The following is a 24583-nucleotide window of genomic DNA, read 5'->3' on the forward strand; positions in this document are numbered from 1 at the left end:
GTTAAGAGCTACAGCTGCTAGCCAGAAGGTTGGCAGTTCAAATCCACCAAGCGCTCCTTGGAAACCCTATGGAGCAGCTCTACTCTGTCCTTTAGGGTCACTATGAGTTGGAATCGACTCGATGGCAATGAGTTTACAGGGTTGCTGTGAGTCAGAATCAACTCGATGGCAATGGGTTTTTTGATCTAACTCAAGTTTAGGCCCCTTTTCAGCAGTCTCCTAGTAGATATCTCTGCCCGAAGCCTTTGCCTCCTCTAATCCCACCTACCCACTGCTGTCATAGCAACATCTCTGATGTTCTACTTCCCAAGTCAAAGGACGTTGTTGGCTCCATAATGCCCAAATGAAATCTGAGTCAAGTGCTGCCTCTAAAGTCTTTCCTTACTTTCTCTCTCATCATCTAGGCAGAAATTTTCCCTCCATCCTCCAAACACCTGTACCACCTTAACTTCCTGTCATCACTTTTACCTATATAATAACTTCTACCTATGTACACATTTGCCTCTTAAACTAATGCCATGAGGCAGAATCCATATAGGTTTTTTATTGTATCTCTTAGCACAGTGCCTGCAAACAGGCAATTAGTAAATAGTCACGGAATGAGCTCATGTCGTTGGTGTGCAGATGCAAAGGTAAGCAATATAACTACCATCGAGAACTAAAACAGGAACTCAAAAACAAAAACAAAGCAAAAAACCCCAACGGTATAAAACAGGAAAAGGAGGGAAAGAAACTGCAAATAAACTGCCGCTCACTACGCACATCTTTAGTCTCACCCCAGTCCTTTTTCTAGCTGTGCTATCTTTGTGAGAAGGCAGTCTGTTCGGGACAGTGGAATTGCAGTTTAGGAAGGTGGTTTTGGCAGGCAGGAGTGACTAGGTAAGCTGAGGCAGAGAAAGGACAGCTTAATGGTAACTGTGCACCTCGCTTGCTTGGCTTGATTCTGGGTATCTATCACTGAGAATCTCCCAGACACAGCTAGGAAAGCTTTTATTTTTGATTTTCTCTTCCTGCCTTATGTATCTTTCAGATATCATATTGCTTTGTAACTGTCATGGGTTAAACTGTGTCCCCCCGAAAATATGTGTCAACTTGGTTAGGCCATGATTCCCAGTATTGTGTGGCTGTGCTTCATTTTGTGATTGTAATTTTACGTTAAAGAGGATTAGGGTGGGATAGTAACGCTCTTACCCAGGTCACATCCCTGATCCAATGCAAAGGGAGTTTCCCTGGGGCGTGGCCTGCACCACTTTTTCCCTCTCAAGAGGTGAAAAGGAAAGGGAAGCTAGCAGAGGGGGAACCTCATACCACCAAGAAAGCAGTGCCAGGAGCAGAGTGTGCCCTTTGGACCCAGGGTCCCTGCATGGAGAAGATCCTAGTCTGGTGGAAGATTGATGAAAAAGTCGGCAGAGAGAAAAAGACTTTCCCTGGAGCTGATGCCCCAAATTTGGACTTTTAGACTACTTTACTGTGAGGCAATAAACTTCTCTTTGTTAAAGCCATTGGCTTGTGGTATTTCTGTTACAGCATCACTAGATGACGAAGACAGTAACTGTACAGAACAGTGGATAGTGTTGAGGCCCATACTCTAGTTGATTCATTTTTGCCTTTTGCATGGCACCAAGCACAGAACCTGGCACAGGATAGCTATTCAATAAAAGAATGAATGAAATTGTGGGTGGTGGAAGGAGTGCTGGCACAGAAATAGTACTCTATCTTCTCCAGACAAGTTCAGGGCAAACGACCAACCACTCCCTAAGCAACCTTTGAGAATGGGGCAGAGGAGAGGTGATAAAAAGTTGGAAGGCACACAAGTACTTTGTTCTGTCATGAGTGGCGGAGCACAAAGGAACATGGCACAATGAGGAAAGACATCTGAGGAGCTGGGAGATGGAAGGCCAGTTCTCCTCTCTGCCTCTCTCTTTCTGTGTGACCTTGAGTTTGTCACATCTGAACCTCTGTTTTGGTCTTCTGCCAAATGTAAGTATGGGATGAGATCAGGAGTTCTAAGAAGGAAGAATGGGTTCTTGGAAATCCAACCCATCAAATTCTGTCTTACCTGTCCTCTTTCGAGCGGCTACTGAGGGCAGAACTCAGGGCTCTGAGGAACACAGCTTGAAAACCACTAAATGAGATGATTATCTCAAAATTGTTCTACTCTAACATTCGGTGAATTCAGAAAACACAGTAGTCTCCCCTATTATTTGAAGAGACAAGCTGGGATTCAGCAAATGTAAAAATATTCTGTAAACAGGTCACAACAATTTTTTTAAAAAAACCATAGTAACTGGTAGGTAACATTCATTTACTTGGGCTATACCAGAAGCAAACCAAAAGAACCCTGCTTCATTTTCCAGGACCTAAAAAGATTTTTCAGATATAGGTTTATTTTTCTGCTGTATTACTAACTACTAGAGAGGTTTTGATCATTCATTCCAAAATATTAAAATTTGCTCACATCTACATTTCTGTGGTTAACCATTCTTGATATTAACAAATGCAATTTCTGAACTGCTTTAAATAAGTGGGGCTAATACTTCCCATTAACTTAAAAATGTTATCTGTTTCCTGGGCTTGGTTGGCCTCTTCCTGTATCATCCTAACTGATTTGGTCCCTGTTTGGTTTCAGTGAATAGCAGTATTTACACTTATATTCAAGAGGCTTGCTTCATACCTACGTGTGTGGTCAATTAAAAAACCCAGGGCACCAAACTCTGCACTGATATGGTTGGCAGTTCTGTGCTGGGTATGGGAATCTAGGTTGAGTTTGAACCAGATCTCAAAGGTTGCTGAAGGCATCATGTAGGACAAGGGTGACTCTGGAAAGGATGGCCTGAATGCTGCTCTTGGGATCAGGTAGACTGCATTTATGCAATATAGAAGCAGCTATGGGTCTGGAAGCACTTAAATCTAAACACTAGCTCTTTCTTTTGCCCTTTCTAACTTGGGGCAAGACAATTTAACCTCTCTGCTAACCTCCCAGGGATTGTAAAACTCAAATGAGATAATGGATGTGAAAGTACTTTGTAAACTTCAACACAAGTGACATTGGACAAGTCATTTTACCTGTTTGGGTCTCAATTTAATAATGATAGTTGACATTTGTTAAGTGCTCGGTACCTGTCTAAGAGCTTTACATGCATTATCTCATTTAATCTTCACAGATACTCTATGGCAGCAATTTTACACGTTGCAAAACTTAGGCCTGGGGAGTTAAGTATGGAAGTTATTTAGCTACTAAAGTCACATGGCTACAAACTGATAGATTGAGGTTAAACATGAGGATGATGACAATGCCTGTTCTAGTCACTCACAAGTTAATTATAAGAGTTGCATAAACAACTACACTTCCATAAAGTCTAAAATATAACATAAGAAGTGATCATTATTATTAATAATATACAGAATTGGTAGACAAACTGCCCCAATAACTGAGTTATAATTGATTATCGGATGATATGTGGTATGTCTATAAGTCTAGAAAGGGTCCAATCATATATTCTAAGAAGTGCCAGAACTCTATCTCATGAAAAATAACATAAAGAGGTGGAAATGGGCTTTTTACGGTGGTTGTTCCTCCTGCTTACTCACTAATTGCTTAAAACAGTATATCTAAATGATATTGATAAAAAGGAAGAAAGCCGTTACTTTTCTAAATCATTCACGTACTGTAATAAAACAAACGACCTCCATGGTTGAATCAGAAAACATTTCCTTATATTTTGATGGCTAAATAAACCAACCATTTTCCAGTTCTAACACCGAGTCATCCTTTTTGGAGACGTACATGGCATGAATTCCTTCTGTTACAGCAATGTAAATAGCAATGTCTCACAGATAGTTAAGTGGGGGTATCAAACACTTGTGAACTGAGATTTCAGGGGATGCTAATTATCTTAATTTCTCATGGTCATGATATTTTAAAAATCTGATAGATGCGATTTAATTGCAAGAAGACATTCTCCTAGGAATATATGTCTCCTGTGGCTAAAACAAAAAATATGAAACTAACTTTTCTAGACCCACATAGAACACTAGAGCTCTGTTTTTTCTTTCATGGATGAGAAAGCTGATTTTTGAAGAGGCAACATCATTACCATAATCGTGATCTCAATCACAACAGCTGCAGTAACTAGCATTTATCGAGTGCTTATCATGTATTAGGTGCTCTGCTAAGCTCTTTAAATATATTATGCCATTTATTCCTCATGACAACTCTATGAGCTAAGTACTGTTATTATCCTTACTTTGCAAGACAAAAAAACCGAGGCTTAGCGAGAGTAAGTAATTTGCCAAAGGCAACTCTGGTCGGCTGTTTTACTCCAAAGCTCCTGCTCCTAACCACCAGGCTGTTTTGCTGTTCGACTCCTTGGTCACCAAGTTCGGGGGAGAATCCAGGTTTTGACATGCCCGCTACGCACACTGCCTCTCACTACGCAAAGAGCGTTTCTTTAAAATTGCATTAGGATTCAATTCTGAGGTTCCATTTGCAATTTGGACTGTGGCCAGGGATAATTTTTGCAATTTACAGACAAACTACGTGGAGCTGGACAAAAAAAAAAAAAAAAAAAAAAAAAATTCATTTGAGCTCATCGAGAATCGCTGGTTGGGGCATGTAAGTCTGGGCATTTATTTATTTAGGGTTGTTGATCTGAGTTCCTTGAGGGGAGGAGAAATCTGGACGCAGTTGCAGCTAGAATCAGATTTGCTTGCTAATAATTGTGACCATGATAGTGTGATGAGTGAGAGCTTTTTTCACTTGTCCAACCCTTGCCAATTTTAGTCCCCTTCCTTACTGCCTTGGAAAGAAAACTAGAGGTTTGTGCCAAAAAAAAAAAAAATCTGAAAAGGTGGTTTCTCTGATCTCCTCACCCACAGTGTCTTGTACAGTTTCCCTCAGACAGCCTTAACAGTCATACAAGTCTCACAGACTCAGACATATAAGGTCAAGGCTGTAAATTCTGACTGACCAGTCATTTCCTAATAAAACATAATGGACATCTAACGCTGCTCTGAAAACATAAGGTGCTTATTAGCTAAACTCAAACTATGCCTCTTTAGTTATTACTGAACCATAGGCAAATGTTTTTGAGGCTTTTTGACCATATGATGCACTTGACCCTTCACCCAAGAGGCAAAGATGACATAAACCACTGCACTAAACAGCAGGCAATGCATTCTAAAAAATGCCCTTGGTCTAAGACAGAAGCTAGGCTTATAGTACGGCAGGCACAAGAGAGATGTTTACATTTGATTAGATCTCTACCTGGGGAAGAACTCAGAATACAGTGTTAAGTCAATGAAGCAGAAAACATGTTAAATAGCACGAGACAACTGGCAGACATGATGGGGCATGTCTCTGGACTTCTGGAAAAGCCCCAGCTGAGACTACCAGCAGAACATAGAACACACCCTGTATAGAGCATATGATGGGGTTAGTGATGTCACAGTTCTCAGTCACCAATGAGAAACATTCTTAATTTTAGCTAAAATTCATCAAACTTTTAGACTTCACTTTGTCTTCACTTCCATCATAAACACTAAGTTATGGCTTCCTTTCTGAAACCACTTTTAGCTACCAAACTATTTTATTAGTACATACTAATCACTGCATAAATGACACCAGCAGAGAGCCACAAAGTTCTCTTGGCATGAAATTGTTGGGCAGTCAGCTACACTGAATTGTTGGTCTTTTAGTGCAAGTGACTCAAATTCCTGCCCCAGCAAAATAATAAGTTACTACGTGTCATGGACATGCACACTTGCTTTAGAAGAGTGGACACCAAAAGTGCCCAATCATCGAATTCCAAGTGGCTATTGTATACAGTTTAAGAATTCATCTGTGCCATTACAGATAAGACTGGAAAGAAACACGTCAAAAGTAGTAAAAGTGGTTATCTGTGAGTACTGGGGATTATTAGTGATTTTTATGGCTTTCATTACAGCCTTTTAATTTATCAATGTTTCTAAATTAGCATTTGGAATCAAGAAAAAAATATTTTGAAAAGATACCACTAGATAGACTAATCTATAATCATGGAAGCCAGTGGATGCTGTTGGTGAGTATAAAAAAGGGAAAATGGAAGAAAATGAGAGGGCAAACAAAGAAGGAACAACAACAATAACAACAAAAATGAGAAAAAGGAAGCAAAGAAAGGAGAAGGAGCAAAAGGAAGAATGAGAAACAAAAAATGGGCAGATGGAAGGAGTGAACTATTACAGAGACTCTCAATGCTACTGGTTTCCTGTACTAGGTCCCACTTTAAATTTAAGAGAATTCCCAGAAGTTGTTCATGTATTTAGGAAGCTGTTGTTTTACTTCCTGAAGCTAAGATAATAAGATAAACTAAGCTACGCTAACTGATACTTACAATCATTGGGCTGGAAGTTGGAAGGGGTCATAGATACAATAATGAGAAGTGATTTATAAAAGTTTTAGTCATTGAAAGGCTTTATGTTGTATATAAAACTAATACTAGTGATACTATCAAAATTCTAATTTCTTATTATAAAGCAAATTAATGAGAACGGTGAAGCTATTTTGGTAAACAGAAAAATTACATATCAGGAGTAGTTACCGTATCCAGTTTTTCTGGTTTGCTTTGGTTTTAGATGCGTAGCATTGAAAATAATTCTGATAGTCACAGGCAAGTAGTTACAAATGATAACGGTTTTTACAGCTCACTTTGCCAATCCTGTGACACTTATTTGGCAGTTAACTGGACAAAGAACTTAATTGTGAGGGTTACACAAAAAAGCATTTATGTTGGTAGTATAACATTTTACAATTGTTAACAAGAATTTTTACAATTTAGCTTATCTAGAATAAGTTAAAATGAGTTGTTTCATATATTTGAAAATCTTTTTTTTTTTTTTGAATTACGGTTTTAAAATACTTCGAAATATATAAAATGAAATTAAATGAAAAGAACTCTGTGTAACAACAGGGTTTATGTGCTCAGCGTGTAAACCAATAATTTAACGCAACAAACAACCTTTCTACTCCCATTTTGTGGATGAGAAAACTAAGGTTCAGAGAGGCAAAGCGATAAGCCTAAGGTTATAGATTTAATTATTTAGCGTTCTTTTTGCTGTCCATGGTACTTCCCTCTTTTGATGGGGAAGAAACTTGGCTATCCTGAATGGGATTTTGCTTTTAAATAATATATATAAAAAAACCAAACCCAATGCTGTTGAGTTGATTCAGACTCACAGCAACCCCACAGGGTTTCCAAACAGCACCTGGTGGATTCGAACTGCTGACCTTTTTGGTTGGCAGACGAACTCTTAACCACCATGCCCCGAGGGTTGCCTAAATAATATATAGTAGGCCAAACTCCACTCTGATATGGAAGAATCAACAAGTATCTTAATGGCTAGACAATTAATTTTGAAATAAAAAAAATATATGTGACTATCAGTACAAAGAACCTCTATGCTTTCCCTTTTGGGGGTTTCTAATTTTGAACACAACAGCCTTGGGTTAATGTCATCGTGTCACTCTTAATTTTATCATTGGAAAATCAAATCCGTAGTTACAGAACAGTCTCTTAGGGCTTTGATTTTTCCATGTCTAATGGAAAGGCAAACTGACGTTACAGAGACTCTTCTATCTACTTTTCTCAGGCCACAACTCCTGATTCTCCCTTCACTTCACAAGGGTTGCTTTGATCCCAGTGAGGCAAATGAGTTCAATGAATTTGACAGCATTCCCGAAGTAACTTAGCCTCAGAGTAGCATATCTACTGAAGCATTGTGCCCCTGAGCCTTTCCTAGGGGCAAGTCTTAATTTGTACGGCTTTGTCTAATTACTTCTTCAGTGAAAGAGCAGCTTCCTGACATTTGCCTCTAACTTATTTTTTATTTTGCCCTTTCCTATTTTTCTTCTTTTTAAAGAGCCACCCGTCTTAACATTTATACCTGTGCTATATTAGATTTTTAAAAATAACGTATGGCATAGAAAAAGCATACGTTGCACAGGAAGATTTCTTTGGATGGAGAATGGTCTTTTGTTTTTGGATAATGAAAAACAGGCAAAAATGTTATGCCAACTGAGAACAAAGACACTGGATAAAAATTAGAAGCCAGAAAAAAAAAAAAGTCATTTTTTTTCCTGATTATTAGATTTTTTCTTAAAATTAACAAAATTCTTTTATCTTTTCATTGAAATTTCTTCCTAGTTGGGAGAAAAGTTTTATGGAGTTGCGGCAAGTGAATCCCTTATTTCTGCTGGAATACACACAAGGAAGTGTGTATAAGACCTTCACAGTCTACAGGGGAGGTCACCTGTCCGAATTAACTGCTTTTCACCTACTGGTATTCCTGTTACAGGTATGGATAAAGACACATTATGAGTAGAATACTTTTAAAATAGGGTTGAATTGCATGGACTATAAATTATCTTGGCCAAAAATACTTCAAACCCTTGATATTTCCAAAATAAAGCAATCCGAGCAAAATTTTCACACCTCATTCAGTTTTATACCATAGCCAATTTTTAATACACAATATTCTGGTGTAATATGAAGCTAAATGAAACTTCAGCTAAATTTTACAGTTATAAAATATCTATTCCTTCTGTTTCCTTAAGGAAAACCTGTTATTCTGAGTTCACATGTGCGTTAGGCATATGGTTCCTTGAGGTAATTAGTAAGAGCAATTTCACCTCACATGTAGAATTTAGAATTCATGAATATAATGCAGAGAGAGTACACAAGACTATGTATTTTTAAAAGGTAACAACATAAAAACGAAAACTAATATTGCATTACCTACAATGCAAAGATAGAATAATTTGTATTCATATTGCTCATGAAGTATTTTAACTATTCAAACCTTGGCTTTTATATATATGTAATTAGTATCCTGTGGCTTTAAAAAACAACATGGAGGTATTCCTTAGAAATTCAGGAAGCTGGGAAAGGGATTATCTTTTGGTCTTCATGAATAGCTCTAAAAGGGAAGAGTTTTCTTGTTATCCTCTTATAAACTGAGGCTGATTTAAGCAAAGTTCCTAAGAGAACCTCCAAGCAGTAGTGTGACTACAAAGGCAAGCGTTATACACACGAAAAGATTCCTAGCCTGCACGTCTATGACTACTCATCATCTGAAATTTTCATTCATCATCCTAGTTCTTGATCCTGCAAGTAATCAGAGGGCCAATGATGGTTTCCAAAAAGCGAGCAATGATATGTATAAGTATCTCTTTGGAGTTCTTAATTTAAAAGACCTTTAAAAAAAAATCTGACTATTGGAAAAAAGTCCTGATTTCTCTTTAACAAGGGCTGTGTTGGCTCAAATGGACTGGAATGATTCTAGATCGGATTTGATTCTATTCAATCTATGCAGAACACCCACAGGCTAGAATGGGTCATCTGTGACCCTAAAATATACTTCATTCTGATTATGTTACTGATCAGATGTCAGAGTAAAAATGACAGGAGAACATTGTGGTGCTACATTTTTTAAGAGCATGCAGTAATTCACTGGCCTGTGTCGTGTTAAGGAAAGAATCAATCAGAATGAAAAGAAGTAAGAAGAAAAAATGACTTTGAAGAGTGCTTCAGTTGCTGCTTGACAAATGCAAAATAGGTAGATACTGAGATGGCATCATATAGTGGCAAGAGCAAGGGACACGGGTAGTAATAACACATAATTAGGAACAGACACTAGACAGCGATACTTTTTATTTTTAATGAGAACTTTTAAATTGTCATTTAAAAAGCTTATTTGGGACTTGGCTTATGTTTATTATAAATGAACTAGTAAGTCTGACTGACCTGGCTGGACAGGGATCCAAGTTGCACTCCTGAAGCTTGGGTTTGGGTTTGACGTTCTCTGGGTAATAGTGACAGTATTGATCGGCCACCACGCGGTTGCTTCGAAGATCATAACACTCAGCGGAAGTCAGCTGGTAACCTGTAATATCAAACCATCCAGGCACGTTTAAATGTACACGTCAATGCAATATATTTCTTCATTCTTTTTGGTCACTTCATATGAATGGAAATTCTTCCCCAATGCTTGGATCATTTTCAGGTTAAAAGACACGTAATTGGAAGGCTCACTAACATCTGCAGATCTCAAATACTGTGTTTTATTTCTTAAGTAATCTGCTTAAATTTTAATAATTAAATTATATACCAGGGCTTGAAATACATAAAGGCATAGCCAGATTTTGAGATACTGTGGAAACCCTGGTGGCATGGTGGTTGAGTCCGGCTGCTAACTAAAAGGTCAGCAGTTCAAATCCACCAGGTGCTCCTTGGAAACCCTATGGGGCAGTTCTACTCTGTACTATAGAGTTGCTATGACTCAGAATCGACTCGATGGCAACAGATTTTGGTTTACGGTATAAGAAGTAAGTATTCTTTTGATTCCTTTTGTATAATCTAAAAGCCTAACAGAATTCTGCTACCAACAAAGACCATCAGTGTTTATTTACCAAACATTTACGCAAGGATGCTAAACTGACACCCCAGTATCTTGGGCACTGGGAGAATAAACCCTTCTGCCCCCTAAAAACTTCAACATTGCACCACTTGGTTAACAGGCATCAGTGTGATACAGCATAAAATCAGGTCCTGCCAGCTGTCCTGGAACGTTATTTTTTGCCTAAATTCTACCTGGATGGATTGAGCTAAATAAATGGAAGATTTGGACCCCATCAGTAGCCATGTGAACCCCAAGGTTCCCTCCAGAACCTAAAAAAAAAAACTCTCTAATGTTCTATTTTTTCCTTCACCCAAAATCCTTTATAACATCTCCTTAAATGAAGTCTCTAGTCCTGTTGGGTCGCTATGAGTTGGAATCAACTCGAGAGCACTGGGTGTAGTCAATTTCTTAGTCACCAGACATCTATTTCCAGTGTTCAAAGAAGCCTCTTTAAAAATAAATAAAATATTGCTGGGCAATACTTTATTCTATTCATACTGTGTTTTACCTTCCTACTTGCTTCTTCACTGTCCTATTGATTTCTGGTGGGGTGGTGAAGAGGATTTAGATTCTTGGGGCAAAAAAGAAATGTACATACAGAATTTTTTTTAAAAAGAATTTAGGTGTGTGTATCATTCTAACTCTGAGCCCCTCCCCCCATTCCCTGGCAGGTGGTTAAGGACTATTATTGCTAAATAAGATTTAGAGAGGTTAAAGGACTTACAAAAATTTTTAGGAAATCAGAAGGAGGCTTTTAAGCCAGATTTCCTGCCTTGAGGCTGTGTTCCCAGACCACCCACAAAAATTAATTGTTCATTAAAGACCTAAATAAAGGGCCTTTAAAATTTCATTATAAAGATGAAAAGCACGGAAAGTAATGAAAGTAACAGGTAAGAACACATGGTCTATTTAATCCTTTTATGAGAAAAACAAGTAGCACAATTTTATTTTAGATAAGTTCTATGTCTTTATTTTTATATTACATTCTACTCTAAAACAGATATATAAGAAGCTAATCGTTCCGTATTTTTCCATATGATAATTTCTGCTCAAAGACAGGATTTACATCATAGTAAAATGAAGGCACAGACAACAAGCATATTATAAACCTGAGATAATGAATTTTCAAAATCATAATTTACCAGTCTAAAAATGTTGCTTTGAAGCTGTTACAGACTGTGTGAAATGAAAAGAACTAAAATGAAGCAAATAACCAAAATTGTCAGCTAATCATGTTTTCTACGGAGTCCATAAGTATTTTGGAGTAGACATCTGCTGCCAAATACCTGTTTAAAGTGTTAAAAAGCACAGATGTTACCTTGAGGACTAAGGTGGGCCTGACCCATATGGTATTTTCGTTGCCTCATATGCATACAAATGCTGAACAATGAATATGGAAGACCAAACAAGAACTGATGCATTTGATTTACGGTGTTGGTGAAGAACAGCGAATACACCATGGACTGCCAGAAGAACGAGGAAACCTGTCTTGGAAGAACTATAGCCAGAATGCTCCTTAGAAGCTAGGATGGCGAGACTTAACCTCACATGCTTTGGACATGTTATCAGGAGGGACCAGTCCCTGGAGAAGGACATCATGCTTGGTAAGGTAGAGGGTCAGTGAAAAAGAGGAAGGCCCTCGACGAGATGGACTGACACAGTGGCTGCAACAATGGGCTCAAACATAGCAACAACTGTGAGGATGGTGCAGGTCCGGGCAGTGTTTTGTTCTGTTGCATACAGGGTCGCTATGAGTTGGCGCCGACTCAATGGCACCTAACGACAACAATATTGTTTACACTTAGCAAAATGGCCTGCCAACTGAATCTAAAACCAGAAAGCCTGAGAGGGAAGTTAGGCTTAATTCCTTCAGAAATTTTCACACAGTGGACCCTGCACACATCGCTCACCTCTGCATCATAACAATTTTCCTTTTATCTGGGCCTCTTAGCAAGGTTTTCTTTTGAGAACGGGTTCAATAGTTAAAAACACTTCAAACTACTGACGGTTTTTACTTCTTCACTTGGGTGAGAAGAATGCAAGGCTCAAAGAGGTTGAATCTGTATGAATTGAACATTAATTGCCTTCTTACATAGCAAGCGATTGTCAAGGTTATTGAAATTATACTCCAATAGCAGCTCTATGTGAAACTGGCATAGTAGGCAGATACATAATTGAGTTGTTACTTCTCACAAAGCATGGTTTTCATTTACAAAGAAAAAAATTAAAACTTTATTTCTGTAGATTTCTTTCTTTGAAACTCTTTCCCATGCTAGTCATTAGAATGTGTATCAAAATCACACATTCCCATAAAACACCAGAGTAATTGGCAGTTTACTTTTGAACAAAGTAATTTTCTATTCAGGACAGACAGCAACTGGAAACACTATTCTATTGAACTGCTTAAAATGTTGAATGAGTAGTTACTTAACAACACAAGTAAAAGCACTTGATGGCATTTTTAAATGACTACTTTTCAGCTAAAATCCTGTACTGCTCTATAGAACCACAATTTCAGAGGTTTACTCAAATCGTGCAGGTACGAATAACATTGCTAAAAACAAATCACATCATACGATCTTATGTTTTACAAAAACTGATGGATAATCATGCCTCTCCATTTTGAGGTACAAGTCTTCTTAATTCCTGTCAAAATCATCTAGTAATAAGATGGTGCCCAGCTACCACTATCAACAGTTCTGAAAGGGATCACAATAGAGGGTCCCAGACAGAGCTAGAGAAAAATGTAGGACAGAATTCTAACTCAAAAAGAAAGACCAGACTTACTGGCCTGACAGAGACTGGAGAAATCCCAAAAGCATGGCCCTCAGACACTTTTTTAGCTCAGTAATGAAGTCACTGCTGAGGTTCACCCTTCAGCCAAAGATTAGACAGGCCCGTAAAACAAAATGAGACTAAAGGGGCACACCAGCCCAGGGGCAAGAACTAGAAGGCAGAAGGGGACAGGAAAACTGGTAATAGGGAACCCCAAGGTTGAGAAGTGAGAGTGTTGACCTGTTGTGGGGCTGGGTAACCAATGTCACAAAACAATATGTGTACTAATTATTTAATGAGAAGCTAGTTTGTTCTGTAAACCTTCACCTAAAGTACAATAATTAAAAGAAATAATAATCTAGTAATATCCATGTGGATCAAACCCACCCAGAAGTGCCTCAAAAGTAAGGCCTAGTGACTTGTTTCCAAAAAGTCAGAGCCTTGCAGACTCTATGGAGCAGTTTTACTCTGAACACATGGGGCTGTCATGAGTTGAAATCAAGTCAATGGCAAGAAACACCTAACAACAACAATCTACGTGGATAAACAGCTTAAAGTCAGACAGTTAACTGACTCTCATAAAGCTGGAGCTAGAATTTATTGGATGAGCTGGTTTTTGAAGGAATAGACATACAATTCTATATCCATTAAATTAGCAAAACTTTAAAAAGATGAAAATCTACAAATGCTGGCTCGGTTGGCAATGAAATGGAAATATTCACATTTTGCTAGCTATCCTTCTGGAAAGAATTTTGGTAATATATGCCAATAGCCACAAGAATTCTGAAACTCCTTGATCTAGTAACCTCACTCCTGAGTATTTAGGCAAAGGAAATAATCTGAAAGGAGAAAAATACTTACGTATTTATTCATTATAAGAGTAGAAAAGCGTAAATGAACAAAATGATCTGCTTTAGGGGAATGGCTAGCTAAATTATTGTGAAATAATTAAAAGCCATTATTATGCAACCATTAAATTATGAAGAACAACAACAACAACATCAACAAAATAAGGAAAACAAAAACAAAACCTTTTCCAGTAACACAACGTGCTGCCCACGTGCGGATGCGATGGAGCAGAGACAGAAATTCATTTTGTGACTTTTCTAGAGAGGTGCATTTTAATGACTAAATAAGGCAAATGGTATTCCTTCTAATGCATGAATGACAGGGCGGAGCCAAAAAAAATAACTGAGCCTAAGTCTACAATGCGGTCATTTTTTTTTTTTTCCCCAGTGATAAACGATTTCCTCTGATTCTTTTGGGACGCACCATACTACAGCAAGCCTAACAGACACCTTTCACTTGATTCTTGAATAAGGGAGTTCACTTTAACCAGACGAGTAGGTTATTCTCAAACAAATGTCATCGCCTCAGGACTAAGCTGTTTTTAAGCTATGATACTTTTTGTCCTGGCCTTCTACTGAGGCAAGGAAAAAAGTAAAGACTGTTTGTTTCCTTTAATGAGACACTGAAAAACAAAAACAGAACCCTTTGCCATCAAGTCCAGCCCTGTAGGACACAGTAGACCTGCCCCATAGGTTTCCAAAGAGTAGATGGTGGATTCAAACTGCCAACCTTTTGGTTAGCAGCCGAACTCTCAACCACCATGTCAGAGGAGGACTCAATGTAGGAACTAGAAAACGGTTGATTTATTTAGCAATCAAAGTATAATAAAATGTTTTCTTAATCAACCATGGAGATCTTTTTGTTTTATTAAAGTACATAAATGATTTGAGGAGCCCTGGTGGCACAGTGGTTAAGAGCTCGGCTGTGAACCAAAAGGCTGGCAGTTCAAATCCACCAGCTGCTCCTTGGAAACCCTATGGGACAGTTCTACTTTGTCCTATAGGGTCGCTATGAGTCAGAATTCATTCAAGGGCAACGGGAATGGGACTCTACAGACAATGTTCAGGGAACATACTGACTGAGGTATCTGCCTTACATGAGGGCTTTAGGACTTGACTCCATGCAGAAGAAAAGCTTTAATGTACTGCAGCACTAAATGTCTCCCATGCTAATGTTATTTTACTCTTATAATAGCCAAGTCTTTCTTTGAAGAAATCAACAGTTTCTGGGCTAAGCGAACACCATTACCTCCTCCACAGGTTGCGGAACAAGGAAAGAAATCCGTCTCCCTCCATCGGTGGATGATAGGCTGATAGAAGATGAACTGGACTGTGCTGTCAGCAGGCCCCGAGTTACGAATCTGCAGGAGACAAAGGAAAGTTGAGAAATTATTGTGACAGTGGGGGTGATTTTTGGGTCTCTTGCAACTTTGGACAAGGCCGAAATGATAGTGCTGATGGCTTTAAGCTGGGAGAGGGACTGCATCAGAAGCAGCAATGGCAATATCACTTATCTTACCATTTAGCCAGAGAGTGGCCCTTGTATACACCATCACTATAATTACCCCTTCTCTGCTCTATTGCCACAGAACAAGGGCCAGCAATGTCTCAGTTTCTGATTCTAGTAGATTCTTATTCCAAGCCACTTATTCTCATTCTCTTCTTTATTCCCAGCCTCTCAGATACAAAAGATAAAGTTATGTGGGTTTTTAAATACAGCTTCAGAAATAGACAGTTTTTCTAAAAAAAATTATAAATGGCATAAATTGTAGAAAATGAAAGACAGTTTTTGGTAAGAAAAAAAAAAAAAGAGAATTAAGCAGTTCTTCCCACCCATAGACATACAGGGGAATTCCTGGTTTAATTTACTGATTCATGTATTTTAAGATGCAAAGTTACCAACTGAAAGTTTGCTAGAATGCAGATTCCTGGGCCCACACTCAGAGATCCAGGTGATTCAAATGTAGATAGATCGTCCAAGAACCCAATTTTGAAAAACTCTAACATATTAGAAAAAAAATTACTTTCAAATAAAAATGTGTTTATGGACATTTCAACCCTCCCCCTTCTTTTAAAGGGCGGGAAACAAACATGAGACAATAATTCGTCATGGTTCTTAAAAGTACAAGATTCAGAAAATATAGTCAAGAGGAAAGAGAAGGGAAAAAAAAAAAAACCTAAAATGAACACATCCTTAACTTAAGGAAGACAGAATGGCACGTTAAACAACACTTGGATTGTTGGGCAAGGCTTGGGCTATTTACTGTCCTCAAAAGAGGTGATCTCTTACTCCAATTACATTACAACAATTAGGTGAGTATCAGCGCCCAGCTCAATCATGAAGCCTAAAAAGTCTTTGTTAAGTGTTTTTGAGCACTAGCCCTGTTCCAACTGCCCCTTACTTATGGTAAATTGATGGATTTGGCTTTCTTTTTTTTTTTAAAGATAGCCCTAGCTTTCTGCTACTGAATTTAACAAAGAGATTAAACACCTATGATGCAGAGGGAAAACAGGAACACTGAAGAAACATGGTCAAAAACTCACAAGTGCTGAGTCCTAGATCAAGGAGCCTTGGTGGTGCAATGGATACCATATTTTTTACACAAATAACGTGTGCTTTCTGAGTTTGCTTGCCGGCACGCCCTCCCTCCCCCTCCGCCAACCTGGAGGCACCCTCACAAGTGCTGCCATGTCAATTCTCTTTCACATGTTGCTATAAAAAATTGGCATAGCAAGCTTATGAAAATACCTTGTGGTGGGGGGGAAGGTGCAGCCAGCAAACAAACACAGGGGGGCACGCATTATTTGTATAAAAACATGGTAAGTGCTTGACTACTAACTGAAAGGTTGGTGGTTCTAACCCACCCAGCAGCTCCACAGGAGAAAGACTTGGTGATCTGCTCCCATAAATATCACATCCAGGAAAGCCCTATGGAGCAGTTCTCCTCTTTCACATGGGATGGAAAGTTGACTTGATGGCACCTAACAACAACAACAAACCCCAGATCAGCTTCTGATGTTTGGATGGGAAAATGGAACGCTCCTCAGAAAGTCTGGGAGAGCTGGAAAGGAGAAAAAAGAGAGAGAGAAAAAGTACAGCATGCCATACTACACCAGGACCCAGGTCTTTTCTAATTAGAACACACAGTGATACCAATTATCTACTTTAAAACAAAACCAGCTGAAGCAATACAGAGTCTTTGACCAAAGGGGAGCCGTTCCTACAAATGAATATTTCTCAATCCTACGTGTCAGATACAGTATACCTAATTGCTTGCTTTGGGATGTAGTATTAATCACATTCTCTGGAAAACTTTTGAGCTCTCAGCCTATAGCTCTCTTGGGATGTGTGGTTATCATGCTGGAAACTATTAGAAGAGGGCTCTCATTGGAACAACCTCCATGAAACAATAAAAAGACTGGAGAATGTATTTAAACTCTGGGAGCTGGGTTGTTCTGCAGGGGTCCCTTCTGAAATGCTAGGAATTAAACAGAGTCCTAGGAAAACGAGGAGAAAAAGCATAGCTTCTTACAGCCGAAGTGAGGCGGATGTAAAGAACTTTCCTTAGGAAAGCCTTGTTCTGGATTATCTTTACACTATCTGCCATGTCTTTTGGTCTGGTTAAAAAGGCAAAAGGATGAGGCAAGTCCTTTTCTCAGCTCCGTGGAAGTTACCAATAAAAACAGCTCATGCCCTGAGAGGAAGGAATGAATAATAAGAGGGAGGGTTAGTGAACACGTTGAAGAAAAGAAAACAAACAGCTTAAAAAGAATATTGTTCTTGATAAGTTCAACGCAAGGCTTCGAACTGGTTCATTCTGGTTCAAATCCCTGCTGAGAATTTGTATTTCCACACCAGATATACTGAATCAGAATCCACATTTTAACAAGATCCCTAGGTGATTCTTACGGATAATAAAATTTAAGAACCAGTGCTTTACTAGTGGTTCTCAGAATTGGTCCTAACCAGCAGCACTAATATCGCCTGGGAACTGTTAGAAATGCAACTTCTCAGCAGGGGTTTGAACCTGAACAAATCGGTTCAGCCCTGGTTCAATGAAAAAATGATGTGGAGTGATCATATATATTGTATACTTGTATTTGCAAACAGATCGTAAATGAACAGGAACTTCTTTATTTCAAATAGGTAACAAAGCAATCACGTTTCCAAATCTCTGGCCATATCATCTTGCTATGTTCCTTCTCCTTCTGTCATATTTTTTCATTAATAATGACAGCAACAACTACCACAGGGATCAACATTTATTACATTTCTACCATATGTAGGAGGAGCGCTGGTGGTGCAGTGGTCAAAGTGCTCTGTTACTAATGAAAAGGTCGGTGGTTTGAACGCATCAGCTGCTCTGCCTGATAAATCTTTCATAAAGATTACAGCCTTGGAAACCCTATGGGGCAGTTCTACTCTATCCTATAGGGTTGCTATGAGTCAGAATTCAGTGGACGGCATCGAGTTTTTACCACGCGTAGGGTACGTTTTACTTACATTAAATCTTATCTTAAAACTACTCTGTATTATCTTCCACATTTACAGATAAAAACATGAGGTTCAGAGAGGTTAAGTGACTTGCTTAAGAATACACAGCTAGGGAGGAGCAAAACTAGGATTTGAATTCAGGTCTGCCTAGTTCTGAAGCTACCATTCTTTTCATGGTACCAAATAATCTTCCCAGCCGTGTTGTGAAAACGTATGCACTTATCTTAAGTAGTGGCCTTGTACTTGTCTTCTCAGGATCAACTCCATTTTCCATTTTAAAATAGAGAAAAAAAAAAAGCTTTAAATAAAAAGGAGAGCCTTACTTGGATGTCTGGAATCCCTAAGTGCTGAAAACGGTTAATGTGCTAAGCTGCTAACTGAAAGTTTAGGAGTTTGAGTCCACCTACAGGCACCTTGGAAGAAAGGCCTGGCAATCTATTTCTGAAAAATCAGGCATTGAAAACCCTGTGGAAGACTGTTCTACTCTGACACACATGGGGTCGAAACAACTTGGAGTTGACTCTACGGCAACTGGTCTTGAACTTGAAGTCTAACCTTGATGTTGCTTACAGAAATGAGATCAACATGTCCCTTTTCTCTGGTTTATTAACTCTGGCCTGCTGGGCCCTTGCTATCATTAGTTCTGTAGCTTCAATAAATCCTAAATCCTCCAATATTGGGTTCTAGGTCTCAAGACTAGGCTGAATTTCTTATTTTGACAATTTAGAATTGTAGTTTAGGGAGATAAACACATCTGGCATATGCAATTTAACTGCCTTACAATAATAACAAAAAAGATATGTTCTGAACCAAGCTTTTCTTCCCATAATTACACTGTGTCAGTGATTCTAATTAATATAATGACTTCTCACATTTAAAGCAGATGAGAAAACAATAACGGGTCACTTTCCATAGCAGTCAATTTGCACTGCCGTGTTAAAGCTACAAAAAAAAAAAAAAAAAGGTGGTGCAAATGTGTGTGTATGGGTAATCACTGAGCTTTAAGTCCACGTGAAACCAAAAGAATCAAGGAGAAATTACAAACTCATGAGACATCATCACAGGTACAAAGGCTCTCCCAGATGAAGTACCATGAAATGCCATACCCTTTTTCTTCTCAGTTGGGAAAAGGGCAATTTCTGAGCCTCAGGACATCCCTGAACTAGGTCTCTTTCTCTCACTGCTGTTATGGAAACTTTTGCCCAGTGGGGTGGCAGGAAGGCTGGAAGTCAGAGTCCCCCCAACCTGTCTTGGCTGCAGTTCAGTCACTGCTCTGATGAGTGGCCTGGCCTGAGGAGATGCACATCAAAGGGAGCTGTGGGCGGACTCGCTACTGTGAACCTCTGAGCTCCATTTGGTCACAATGCTGTCAGGGTAAGCAGGGATTTCACGACTTCGGAGGGCTTGGAAATAAATCAGTGTGGCTGCTACAGTGATACCATATCCTCAAGAATCTCTGCAAAAACAGTTAAAAATGCTTTTGATTGGGATTTCAAATATGCAACAAAAATAAGATCTTTTTCATGGCATTTATATATTTATAAATATTTACTATTTATGTTCTTGGTTCTGACTCGTAGTGACCCTATGTATAACAGAACGAAACCCCTCCTGGTCCTGCTCCATCCTCACAATCGTTGTTATGCTTGAGCCCCTTGTTGCAATCACTGTGTCAATCCATCTCGTTGAGGGTCTTCTTTCTAACTGAACCTCTAGCAAGCATGGCATCCTTCTCCAGGGACTGGTCCCTCCTGATAACTCGTCCAAAGTACATAAGACGAAGTCTCGCTATCCTCCCTTCTTAAGGAGCATTCTGGCTGTACTTCTTCCGAGACAGATTTGTTTGTTCTTCTGAAAGTCCATGGTACAGTCAATATTCTTCGCCAACGCCATGATTCAAAGGTGCTAATTTTTCTTTGGTCTTCCTTATCCACTCATATAATTGCAATTTTTTTGCCACTCTTGTCCATATTCTGTAAACTCCATGGAGGCAGGTACCATTCATCTTGCTCACCACACTTTCTTCAGCATCGTTTATGATATTTAGCACATAGTAGGTATTCAAACAATTGCTGAATAAATGAGTGAATGAATTAATATGAAACATATTCAATCACCCCACTGTTTGAAATATCTGATAATTTTAAAAGTTGGAAATTCTAAGATCAGAGATTAAAACCCGTTGTCGTCAAGTTGATTCCGACTCATAGCGACCCTACAGGACAGAGTAGAACCGTCCCATAGGGTTTCCAAGGAGCGGCTGGTAGATTGGAACTGTGGACCTCTGGGTTAGCAGCCTAGCTCTTAACCACCGTGCCTCCAGGGCGCCAAGATCAGCGATTATTAGATAAAAATAACAGTATCAAATTGGTAGCACACAACTTTACTTTTACAGCTATTATTGAGTTTTCCAGTCCTTCTGGAACTCCATACTTCACTATTGGAAGATCCTGCAGTTCAGCCCAGAGGCCCCTGACTCAGGACTGCATGGGAGATGTTGGCTATGACTAAAGCTGTGCACTCCTTTGAACAGGGCAATAGATCACAGATGCCTCTCTAAGAATACCGGGTGTGATATCAGTGATGGAACAAAGAGGGTATAAAACGCATGTCAGGAAGGGGATGCTGAGTGGGCAGGGCAGACCTGAGTCTGCTGGAAGGACTATCCCAGTGCTGAGGGAGGAGGAAGGCAGAAAATAAATGGTTTGAACACAGCCAAGTAGAGCCAGGACTGAGCAGGGATTCTACAATTCTCAGTGGTGGAAGAAAGGTAGGGAGTCAGTTCTTGACTCTGTATCTTAGACCTAGTAGTGCAATTGGCAAAACAATGTGTGATAAAAACCCAGGAAGAAATGCAGTCTAATTAGTTCAGTTCTAACCTCTTGGAATCTACTAGCAGATAAAAAAAAAAAAAAAATTTTTTTTTTTTTTTTTTTTTTTAGGGGCATATTTATTGGGACGAACTGCTGCCTTGGAAAGTTGGGTAGAAAAGGAATCACTATTTTATTCACTTTATATTTCTTTTTCCTCCTACAGTTGATTTAAACTTTTCCTCCCAAGAATGTTTGGCTGAGGACGATGATTTTCCATTTGTAGAGCACTGTTTGACGGGTATGGGGAATTATCTAGAAACAGGCTGGGTGGCCGGATGAAACCAACCTGGGATTGAACATTTGCCAAGCTCAGCCTCCAGTGGAGAAAAGAATTGATTATCTCAATCCTACCCATGAGGTGCAAGCTGCCCAGGTTTCACAAAGGCTTTACTAATCACATACCTATAGTTTTTACCCCCTGCCCATTTTATTTTAGAGCTTAATTAGATGCTGCAGTGCGTTATTATTTCAAAATTTCCTATCCAGTGTTTTATCTGACAAGTGACATTATAAGCTAGAAGAGGGCAGACATCATATCTATAGTCGATTTGCCCCATGCATCAAGCATAGTGCTGAGCATCTCCTAAGAGCATCTCCTAAAAGAAGGGTATATGTGGATGTTCTATAAACGTACTCATTAAAGTGAACTCCCATTACTTTACAGATGTGATTTCTCTCCAGGGTTCCTCCTATTGTTTTCCTACATAATAAAGACAGGTTTTTTGGTGCTGAATGATACGCACGGTTATGCTCAAGTCTTTCCAGAAAGGAATATGAAGGTATTATCTCTGCCTAATACTCTGATACAAATACAAAGAACGAGTTTTATTTCTATTTCTCAGAACACTCAAAAATGTCACGTTGGCAATGTTTGGGATGATACCAATCTTTCTAACCAAGTTCTCTAATTATACAAATGTAACGCACTTGAAGGAAATAACTGCTCTCTAGTTGTCAGTGCGTGAACTGTGAGCCAGCGTTCTTTAGTTTTGAGTATGCTTATTGCTTTCTCTTCTGCAGTGTTTCTGCTACTTTGGTGGCTTAGGTACTCATCAACCACTTTTTTCTCTATGTAGTCTGGCCTTCTTCCTAACTTTTTCAGATGGGTGCAAATGAATATGTACAAAAATACCTTAGCTGCTTTCACAAGTATAGCAAGGTTGTACGTTCTAGTAAAGGATCCATCTATAACTAAAAAAGAAGCCCCTAGGTGGCACAAAAGTTGAGGACTTGACTACTTACTGAAAGGTTGGCGGGTTCGAACCCATCCAGCAGTGCCTCAGAAGAAAGGCCTGGTGATCTGCTTCTGAAAGATCTCATTGAAAACCTATAAAGTGCACTTCTACTCTGACATACGTGGGGTTGCCAGGTGTTGCAATCAATTCGATGGCAACTGCTTTGGTTTTTGTTATGACTGAAAAAGATCCTCTTCTATCTGGGAAGTTCACTATCTTTCAGTGTGTATGCAGCTTCAAAAGAGATGCACAGGCTGTGGTAAGGGAGAAAGAGTGTACTAATCCAGCCAGTCATCCAGTCAATAGCCCAATCACCCCTATTGATCAATGTGGTGACAGATGTCCCAGCCAGACTGCTTTCACATGCGTTCGTTAGACTTCGACGGCACTGGGGTGATTGTTGCTGTTAGGTGCCATTGAGTTGATTTTTGACCCGTAGCAACCCCATGTGACAATGTAGAACTGCCCCATAGGGTTTTGTAGGTTGTAATCTTTATGAGAGCAGATTGCCAGGTCTTTCTCCCAGATCCGCTGGGTGAATTTGAACTGTCGACCTTTCAGTTAGCAGCCATGTGCTTAACCATTGTGCCACCAGGGCTCTTCTCTTCATAGCTACAGCTACTAAATTGTTCCCTAGATAAATAAGCTATTAACTGATCATCCTCTGACCTTCTCCAGAGAAGCAGCTTTCTGCCACTGCGTAGATGGTGTATCGTGATTAGTTCGACCAGAAATTACAACCATTTCAAAGACATGAAAAGGAAGTGATTTGGTTCTATGCATTTCTATACACATCACCTCATTTCATCTCTCACAACTGCTTTATGAGATGGGTATTATTACTATTTTATAGATGAGTTATAAAAGGCTCACGGAGGTGAAACAGTGCGCTTGAGGTCACACAGCAGTAAGCAGGCAAGTATACCAAACCCTGGCACACTTAACCCTTCTACAACACTATATTATCACTGGCCAAAATGTTAGTACAGCCAGTGTATCAACTTCAAATTTTTGGAAGAACTGCTCCTCTACGAAGCAAGATGAGAATTTAGTCCAGTTTTAAAGACGGCCGGAAAAGGAGAGTCCAAACTCTTATTTCCGGAACTAATAGCAATATATAACAATTTTCACTGGGAAAAAAAAAAAGCTCTTCCTTTTGTTCAAAAAAATGTCTTTTCCTTTTAAAGAAACAAAAAGGTACTTTGGTAATAAAATGCAAGGGAGTCTTGACAAATAGCCATATTAATTTTTGTGTACCCCCCCCCAAAAATTCTTGTGTATCTCACCAAAAAAACACTGCTTAAATTAATTTATAATGGAAAACAGACTATACTATGAACAGTACTGAAAACTGAACTATACTATGTGTATAATTTTAAAGCACCTAAATCAGAAAAAAATGATAAACCAATGAGAATCTTTTATTTTCAGCTATTTCCTGGGGGAAAATGTGGGGAGAAAAAGTTCTGTTTCATTGCAAATGACTAGAAACAAGGCAATTTTCTTTTTTCTCCCCATAATCGTATATTTTCTGGCTCATTTTCGAGTTTGAGTAAATTTGTTTTTTAAATTATATAACATCTTAGGATATTTTTACATTTCTTTGATTTCTAAATGTTTTCTAATGAAACCTTAATTTTCTTTCAATTGCTACCTGAGGCTAGATCACCAAACAGGATACATAATGCAAAAGTCATTAAAATGATAGCTTACCCTGTTTCTGAATGAAGATATTTACATGTCCACGCAAGTATCAAAAACTTCTTCAAACTATTTTTTTTAACTATTTATATTTGCATATAAAAGAAATAAAATATATTCTTAGAAGCAACACACAATACTAAAGAGTGTTCTGAGTCAGAAACAAAAAGAGGTGATTTTTATTCCTGCCTTACCACCCATGTGAGCTTGGGCAGGTCACTA

General features: G+C 38.9%; 1 protein-coding gene across 1 annotated transcript in view; it reads right to left on the reverse strand.

Moving 5' to 3' along the window:
- ADAMTSL1 (ADAMTS like 1) overlaps positions 1-24583 on the reverse strand; it is a 389822-nt gene that overhangs the window by 203628 nt on the left and 161611 nt on the right. The window contains exons 8-9 of the mRNA XM_064290455.1: positions 15307-15418; positions 9780-9918 (exon numbers count right to left, since the gene is read on the reverse strand). Of these exons, the coding sequence (XP_064146525.1) occupies positions 9780-9918; positions 15307-15418 (251 nt within the window). The remainder of the gene's footprint in view (positions 1-9779; positions 9919-15306; positions 15419-24583) is intronic.

This window comes from Loxodonta africana, chromosome 9 (assembly GCF_030014295.1).
Source record: "Loxodonta africana isolate mLoxAfr1 chromosome 9, mLoxAfr1.hap2, whole genome shotgun sequence".
Lineage (NCBI taxonomy): Eukaryota > Metazoa > Chordata > Mammalia > Proboscidea > Elephantidae > Loxodonta > Loxodonta africana.